We start from the raw sequence: 9,552 nt of genomic DNA on the forward strand, positions 1-9,552 counted from the left end.
CTTGGAGGACTAAAGCCTACGTCCATTGGGCATGCACACTAACCACTTCATCACCAGCACCCCCAGGTACACGATTTTTTAAATTATCAAGGGAAATATATATTGTTTTTTGTTTAAATAAGAACTGTTTTCCCTCCTTGTGTTGTATGCGTGATGTACATTATAACAAAAAGGAATACTTGAGGAAGAATTAACCATCTGGAAGTGAATAAAATGTAATAACTTAGAATATAAAAGCATCACAAGATGCTTTTATAAGTGTTTCATATCAGGTAATGTATAGCTGTCAAGAAGTGAGAATGACCCTGAATGTGTTTGCAAAGTTTAGGGAATAAAATATTTATCCGATTACGTCTGTGCAAAATTTTAAAAATGAATGTCAGAAACGTAAACAGCGTCTCTCTCTTGTCATTACTGATGTTATGACATAAGCCGATAACTAGTAATGTAAGTCACTTTGGCTAAAAGTGTCTGCTAAATGAGTAAACTAAAATCCGTTATCAACATTTTCATTAAGTGGCCTGCATGTGTTAAGGGGCACAATGAAAGCTGAGGGAATGAATCTTCTTCATTGAGTCTTGGTTGTGTTTTATGGTTGTGTGTATAAATGTTTAGTGGTTTAAATCCACAGAATAGGCTGTACAGGGGTCTACTGAGATTTCAGTTAGAGGCAGAGAGAGAAAGAATGGGAGCTGCAGCCTGTTTAAGATCATTTCTCATCACTGATCTACCTCCAGAGAAACAAGTTGGAATAGTTTTTTGAATTGCACATTGTCATAAATTGTATTACTACAAGCGGTGCATGTTCCATTTGACTTGGAGATGGACGCTAACAGATGCAGGAGGGAGACAGGGAGTTGAAATTACTATCAAACCACATACCGATAAACACCATTGGAGCTGTGTTTCTCTGTGGCTATGTCCAAACACAACTTTAATACATGTATAACAACCAACACAGGTTTAAAAAATAGTGCGATTGACAGATAATGTGGCTCAATAAGCTGCCTAGCTTACAGGTAGATGCACAGGACTTCAGACCGACAGGAGATTGTTCTAGGGGTCAGGTGGGTAGCCAAGAGATTAACAGCAAATTCAACCTGGAATCTGACAGCAGAGATGGCGAAAGCATGGTGGGTCACATTGTGACTGCGGGGGCAAACAGAATTGTTGTTGTTTCTATTTTTCCCTTAATGGTTCTTCTATCAAGAGAGGAAATTCCATAGGACAGCCATTTTGCTCTGATAGTCATCCAGAATTACAAATTAAACACTGGCTCTGAAGGTGGCCTTCGGTAAATGTGAGAAAAAATGAAAAAGATTGTCTAAGAAGCTTGAAGTGAAGGGGTGAAAAGTGAAAAAGCTAAAAGACTGAAAGTAACTGTTGCACCTTCGTATGGTTAATATGATAGACAAGGACCACTTGTATCACCTACAAAACAAAATGTGCAGATTCGGAATGAACACATGCATGGTTAAAATCTGAGTAGTAATCCTTCTGCATGGGTGCCTGTCCCAAAGTAACAGCTGCTATTAATACATTTCTTCTTCTACATTTCTATTTTATTATATTGTTCAATTTAATGTGGGCTAACTGCATGTTTATAAGAGGCCTGTTTTATGTTTATTTTTCAGGCATATCATCTGAAAACCTTTTCATACTGTCCAAACTGTATTTTATATTTCTGCAATATCTAATTTATTATGCTACTACCTGTAAATAACCCCTACCATACATTACAGTATTTTTTATACTCTTCTCATATTGGTTTTTTTAGTCGTTTCCACTTTAAGGTGAAGCCAAATAATTTTGTAGTACAATTGTATGTACTATTCTATTCTAACTAAACTTTGACGTTTTTTGGCAAACATGATAACATGTTTCTGGAGAATGAGTCTGATCCCCGTTTGTGCTGATTGACTGATTGTAACATCAAACTGGCATAAGTTTTGAGCAAGAAGCTTCAAAGCATTTTCTCCTCCCTATACCTGAAAGCTATTTAATCAAATCAAAGGCTCCCCAGCTCACCTCTTTCTTCATCTGTCTGCTGGTCTGCCATGTGATCATAATTCGCCATATTCGGGTGTCAGATACATTCAGTAAACTCTGATACTGCCAGCCATGTTAGCTATATAATTGCATTTTATAAACATTACTGCCGCTTGTATAAACATCCCTGAGCGCTGGTGTGTTCAATGGTCCATTTGTCCTTCCTGTTTCCTCTTTTACCAGTCTCATCAGCTGACCTGGTATCTGATAATGGATCACACATCAACAGGGCATTAAGAATCATGTCCCCCCCAGCACTCCGTCAGGATTGGACCATATCGATCATATGGAGGTAGAAACTCAGCACTGTACGGTGTAGGGATGGCGTCAAGGTCATTTGGGGGTAACTGAGAAAATACCACGTCTTCTTAGCAGGACCCGTCTGAAACCCCAGCAAACTGTCCTGTTTGTTCCTCACATACAGGAGGAGCACTTACGTTTTATTAAGGGTCAGATGTAGACTCTTTAAAAATGCACCGATAGGCTTTCTAATCGATAATCTGCTGCAATTTAGCAGCGATACAGCTCAGAGTTTGTTTTTTTTCTAAAACAGTACGTGTGCTCGAAAAGAGTCCAAATAACTGACTGCACAGCTATGTGATACGCTCTCCGAATTACAGCACGTGTTAGCACCTCCGAATAACAAGAACAACAATGTCAACAACATCCTCTGCATAAAGCGTCACTCTGCAGAGCAGAACACCCAATAGGCTACAAATAAGCATCCTGGTAGAACATTTATACACTCAATTTTCACATAAAATGTGCAACAACAACAAAAAAATATTGCAGTCTGCACGGACAGTCTGCAACTGCAGCAAAGACAGTCATGGTATGGTCATTCAATAATTCTAAAGCTGCACAATTTCCTCCAGTGAATATCTTGGGAGAGGAGTATTTTAAACTAAGGGTAACAGTTGATGGAGCTTGTGTGCAGTCTGCACTTTGCCATCGAATAGTGTCAAAGCAACACACGCTTTAATACAATTAAAGGGAACTTTACCTGGTAGCTCAGTATGCTTTCTGGATCGTTGATAGGCATGCTGGCGGTCTCTGGGTTAACCTGCTCACCGTTCCCGGGGTGTAAAGGTGAGACTTTGACAGGGCTGATCAGTCTCTCGGCGCTTAGGACGTTTTGTACCGGCAGTCACGAGTTGGTAACAGCAACTACTTCTGTTTCTGCAGACATGTTTAGTTGAGTGTCAGTTTCTTTACCAAATGAGGAAAATGGTAAAAAGGATAATTAGCACCCCTCTGTGTAGTGATGATTTCCCGACCGCGCTTCTAGCCTCCCTCCCTCCTGCCTGTTATGGTGGGAGCAGGATGCAGAGAGCATCGCTGCAGCGTCAGCCAATCAGAGCGCAGAGGCGCACAACGGGCTGCGACGCACTGCTGCTACCCAACACAATAAATCCAAGATTATTGCGGGCTTCTAAAGATACGTCACTTTACAATGTGGAGTTCAGCAGCTTCTTACCTTTCAGCTGTTGAGACGTTGTAGACCAAAATTAGCGCTGTGACAAATAAAAGAAGTGGATCTGTTGGTCTCGTTTGTCAGTATTACGTTTGCATGCTGCGATATAGTTAAATAAGCGTTTTATTTTATTTTCTTTGGTTGAATTTGGATAAAAGTATTGATGTAAATTCAGTAAAAGCTCATCAGATTCCAAAAACAGTAACCTTACCGTAATAACTTCTGAAATCGGATCAATATAGACGAGGTTACTTAGTGGTAAATATTACAAACTCTAATAGGGTCGTGTGTTTATGTATCAAACTAATACTGTTTTGTGAAATGCTTACTTGCCAATGTAGCTGTGTTATTACAGGCTTAAACATGCAATTTCTCATTTACTAAACAAGAAGAAAAAGTGATCAGTATTTAGTTCAGTATTTAAACAGACGTAAAAGTGAGCTGTGAGCACATCATATGAATGAGGGAAAAAAAAGAGCCGTATGGCATCTAACAGGCCAGAGATCCTGTAACACGCAAAAGAAGTCATCCGAAATCCTACGATGCCCCCTTGTGGTGATGAAAAGAACCGGCGTTCACGTGAACGCCATAATGCTCTTGTGTTCCTGTGACTGATGTTTATTATTGAAGATGCATGATAAGCAGATTTTCTTTTACTTTCATGATAGATTTTCTTCTATAGCCAATTTACAAAGAGGCAAACAAGTGGAAGCTAATCCCACAATTTCCCAGTTTGGGATCAATAAAGTACATCTATCTATCTAATTAACAATTCATCTGAAGCTGTCCAATAATTAAACCTGAACCTGACCAACAATAGATGGCCTCAGCATTTACAATTGCATAACAAACAATTAGCCTGTGATGTCTTTTACCTGCTCCATTATCAAACACTGTGTACTGTTAAATTTAGCTCAGTTTGACCCTCCTCAAATTACAATAAAAACAAAAATTTATGTCTCCTTCAGTGTGAGTCACACTGCAACTAGCTTAAGCTAAATGATCAACGCATGGCTAAAAAGTTAAGATGGGGGATTTTGTTATTGGATACTGGATACTGTTGCCATGGTAAACATAAACACTGTGTGGGGCATGCACAGTTGAGCGAGACTACTTTACATTGGGGAGATTTGAACAACAAATGTCTAACAAAAAAATCTCTCTTCATTTTTATTTGTATGTATTCTAGGAGTTGTGTAAATGAATGTCTGGTAGCTGTTATAATTTCAAAAAATTGTTTGTCTTTTGTGTCCATTTTTTGATTTAAGTTTGTGCATGTGGGTACGTTAATATGAAGCCATGATAACCTGCTTTGTCCAGCCTAAATTTCCATCCCTACCTCTTCTCTCTATCTCTTTCTCTCACACTCTGTGCTATAATAGTTTAATCTTAATGCTGTTGAACATTTATCCACAGTACCAATCATTGTATGTTCATAAGCAGAAGAGAAATACATAAAAGATAATCCCAGTATCCCAGTTCTAGAATCCACAGTGGCTTCAAGTTGGGCCTGTCTCATGCCAAGCACAAGACATGCTAAGAACAGATAAAATGCTGGTGGAGAAAGCAATGAGGGTAAATACAACACTGTACTATTACACTGTACAATGTGCAAGGTTCCCTGTTAGACTCTCTCTGTCTCTGAAGGGACCTTATCCCATCATCTACACTGCCTTGTGGTCCAGAGGACGGATCAAACATTGTTTGCCCCCAACTGCCCAAAATGCACCTCCTTGCCATGGCAATGAAGTAGACAATGGAGAAGATGGTGATGTCTGCCTGCGCTGATGTTACTGGTGAGACAAAAGTATTACTGTAAGAAGCAAAGTCCTAAAAGCTACAAAATCAGACATTAATTTTAAGGAAACACAATGAATTGTTCAGGCCTGTAAGATCTCAGCAGTCCAAAAGCCTGTGGGAAGAAAAGCAAAGAATACATTTTACAAATACCTTGATGTATTGTTAACCATTTTAAAACATAATGCATGCACCTTCACAATAGTCAATTAACTTCTGTTTGTTGTTTCAATGATTTATACTTTATCCAAGGAAAGGTCAGTAATACTCTAATCTTTCAACCTTCAAAGATGTGTTAGAGCGTCTTGGGTGTGCAATTGCCCCGTCCCCTAAATTGATGATAGGCTGTATCATTGCATAACAAATTAAAGAAACCTACCCATTTATTCTTTTTAAAGAAACACTCCGACACTCCTAAGCCTAAATATGAGTGTATGTTAACCTCTTCACGTATCTCTTTAGAGACTGGATGAAGGCAAGGCAGAGGATGGATGACCTCATGGTAAGATGAAGTTTTAGTGAATCCACACAACACTAAATCTAAAACAGTCTGAAGTGAGTGATTTTTTTGTTATTATAGCATCTCAGTGATAGTCTGACTCATTAATGATTGTACCCAAAGCTTTTTTTTAAATAGCCTTACGAACGTGTGAACATACTGCAAGTAACCTACTAAAACAATTTGATTAAAATGTACCATTGGTAAATATTCTTACAAAATATATCGCCCATTGACAGTCTATATATACAGAATGAATAATACATGAAATCACAACTTGTGTCCAATGATAAATTTGACTAAAAAAGTGTAGTTCCTTCCCTCACATCAACATAGATGTATTTTCCCACAAACAAATGTATAGCTCGGTAAATGCACTTGGTCCACACTTAATAACTCTCTAACAGTATCCCTTTTTTTTGTTTCTACCAGTCAATAGTTTGAACTTGCGTTTCCTTCGATGTTTTGATGCAGTTGTAGATCCAGAGCGCCTGAAGCATTCTACCCAAGAGGCTACAGACTTGAGACAGAAGATGAAATGCTTGCATACATCAGCTTTATGTCTCCATTAAAGCCAGAAATATATCACAGATGCAGGGCTGTGTAAATCGGGGTAATATGCAGACTTTATTCATAAGTAAAAAATTCTTAGTGATCGTATGATATAAAACAAACAAAACGACTTAGCCAATATTGTATTTAGTTTTTATGTTGTCAATATGACAAATGTTTTGTTGGTTGTAATACTCTTACTGTCACAGTGGGTGGCATACTTTCTATGGTGAAGGCAAGAGGAAGAGGTAATCTATGGCAGGTGAGCAGTCTACCATGGGAAGCTCACCGTTTTTTCACCCCATTGTTGAGGTGAAGTGTGGCCTGAACATTAAGCCTATTTTTACACATTATAGCTATAAATATACAAATATAGCTTACAGACAACAAGGTCACATAAGGAGAGATTCAGGCCAGCGTCAAGTGTTCTACATACTTTGTGTCTCTAATTAGATTTCCTGCACATGATGTAGCTACAGTAGAGGCTCTCAGGACACAGGTCTGGGTTAAATTTAGATTTAACTATGTATAGAGTTTTCAATTTGGAGGGGTCTTTGTGGCGTAAAGCATAATGTAACAATAGCTGAATCTTTAATACATTTGGTATGTGAGTTTACTGTGTAGGCTAGTAAAAGTCCTTAAATCAGGAGGAGCAGTGTCTCTGGAGGGCTGCCAATATCAACATCTCAAGATCAAACAATCAGTGATTGCACCACAGGTTGTTTATAGATGAGCTTATGACTGGGTGAGCAGAAGTGACTGAAAATAATATGGACCCACTCTCACATGTAATGTAAAGGGGTGGAGAGATAGGCTCAAGACAGCAGAGAAGCAGACATCATTAGACAAATCATCGCCAGAGCACTTCTAAACAGAATATAAAACCATTGAGCCAGACATCCTCTGCAGTCTAGGACTTGAACACTAGTGGTGTTATGTGTCAATATAATGTAAAGAAAATGGTAAAAAGCACTGAAGCATTTTTAATAAAGGATTATTGTTGGTCCAAAATGTGCAGGATGTTGTGTGACTGTAGCATCAGTTAACTGATTGGGATGGATTTTTGGGGACAACTTGGCCAATTAATAGTGGTGGCATATCATTTAAATTCAAATATCATCATGGCTGAATAGCTTTTATCATCCTACAAGTAAATCTTTCACTAAATATGTTTAAGTTATTATAAATGTAACCATAACCAACACTGTTTTGAAAGTATTTATATGAAAACCAAAATACATGGAAATTCAACTCTCTCAAGTGTGGTAATTATACCAAGGTAAATGGGCAGAGGATAAACTTTGCCATATTTCTGTGTTTTGAAAAAAAAAAAAGAGAAACAATCCTGGGTATTTTTTTTTTTACTAAGAGGCTATTTATTTTAAATGACCTGCAGGTGGCAATAAAGACTCAAAGACTACAGCCCATGTTCATGAATACACCTTAACAGGAGAGAATTTAATAGGAAAGAATGTGCAGTCTGTCAGGTGATGATGTATTCTCAAAAACCCCTTGTTTATCTTCAGCAGGAAGTCCACATTTACTTATAGGCCTACACTGTGAAGAATTGCTGCAAAAGAGCCTTAGCAGTGCTAATGCTAATGCATCGTTTAACCCCTGCCTGCTTAACCTGCTAATAGTTTTATGATTTTGACCCTGTACACATTTATTTACAAAATATTTGACCAAATAGTCAGTTTTTCAAAAAACCTAAATATCTCCAAGCATCTCATGTCTAATATAATGAATAACTGCTTTAGTCAAAACTGATCACCTTTCTAATGAGGGGAAAAATGTGTCCTCCTAAATCAACAGATTGTTTAAATTGAAGCTGGCAGATTGAGGGTGGAGGGATTGGTTTGACATGTTGGAAAAATAAAACTGTTATATACTGTAAATTGTATACAGTAATAACAGTATATAACCTAGTACATAACAGCTGAGATTTGTTTGAAACATTATTTAAATATAGAATATTTGTAGTACTTGCCAATATAAGGATTGGGCTTTTTTAATTCTAATGATTAGATTAATTCTAATCTAATTTAAATGATCCCTGTAAAAAAAAATAAAAAATGAAGAAGCACTCTTTAACATTCAGGCACAGCCTGCTCTGACCTCCACTTCAGCGGCAAGGACGTGTGGAACAGGCATACAAGGAATACAAATGATCCCATCTTCTTAACGATGAGTATGGTCTTTTAAGAATTAGCGTAATACAAATAATGATAGACTGATACAGTAGCATGCTGATGATGGTTACATGTAGCAGTCTAACTTGATATGTTGAGCCTTGACATTTTTAATTAGTATCTATTGTGATATTTTGCATCTTTGTTTTGGTTCTCTGTAAATCTAGATGCACAATATTTAAGTCAAGTCAAGTTTATATAGCACATTTCATACGGTAGGTATAGACTCAATGTGCTTTAAAACAAAAAAATAAAAAAGATACACAATGACATAATGTAAGACAGTGTGAGATAGGAAGGTATGACATAACAAAGGCGTAAGGCAAAAACAGACATATACAAAGTTAACATCTAAAATAATCAAAAACTAACAGAGGTTTTGTAAAATGATGTTTTTAGCTTGCCTAAGATCATGTGCTATAGAAATCTAGGCTGATTTAGAGGGAATTCTTGGTACAGTGAGGAGACCTTTATGTGAAGATCTCAGGGATCTGTCCAGTGTGTATTGATTGAGCATGTCAGTAATAACAGCATTTCATGTTGAGTCAAACAGCTTTCAAGAAACATGTCTTTCTGTCAGGCTGTTGAAAAGAAGCAGATGGATTATACTTGCCGCCTCATGTGATTAACAGAAACTGTTTATACTCGTGCGGATTCACTTGTTGTTCTATTAGTGGGCACAGACGTTTAAGCAGCAGGGAGCCCGGCAGCAGATCCATCGTTATGTAAGTCCTCCCTTGACATGAGTGCAGGAACTAAAACTGGACAGATTGCATGCAATTGATAGATATTTTCTCACACACACAAACGCACAAAACCATTTTCCACAGGAAAAAAAAATACTTTATTTTTACACTTATATAATGTATATCAACATTTATAGACAAAATATGTACATCAAACATCTTTCATGTAGGTCCCAAAATATAAAATCTTAAGTACCTCTTTCTATAGAAAACTAGTCTTCTGGTAAAGCGTTTTACATTCAC

The 9,552-nt window shown here is 37.5% G+C and overlaps 1 protein-coding gene across 2 annotated transcripts in view; it reads right to left on the minus strand.

Moving 5' to 3' along the window:
* The window catches only part of slc4a8 (solute carrier family 4 member 8), a 30,500-nt gene extending 27,092 nt beyond the window's left edge, over positions 1 to 3,408 (minus strand). The window contains exon 1 of one of the 2 annotated variants that reach the window (XM_079341534.1): positions 3,053 to 3,408. In XM_079341534.1, the coding sequence (XP_079197660.1) occupies positions 3,053 to 3,091 (39 nt within the window). In that variant the 5' untranslated portion in view covers positions 3,092 to 3,408. The remainder of the gene's footprint in view (positions 1 to 3,052) is intronic. The other variant, XM_079341533.1, reaches the window with a different exon arrangement.
* Between the last annotated feature and the right edge of the window lie 6,144 nt (positions 3,409 to 9,552).

This window comes from Symphodus melops, assembly GCF_947650265.1.
Source record: "Symphodus melops genome assembly, chromosome: 4".
Taxonomy (NCBI): Eukaryota; Metazoa; Chordata; class Actinopteri; order Labriformes; family Labridae; genus Symphodus; species Symphodus melops.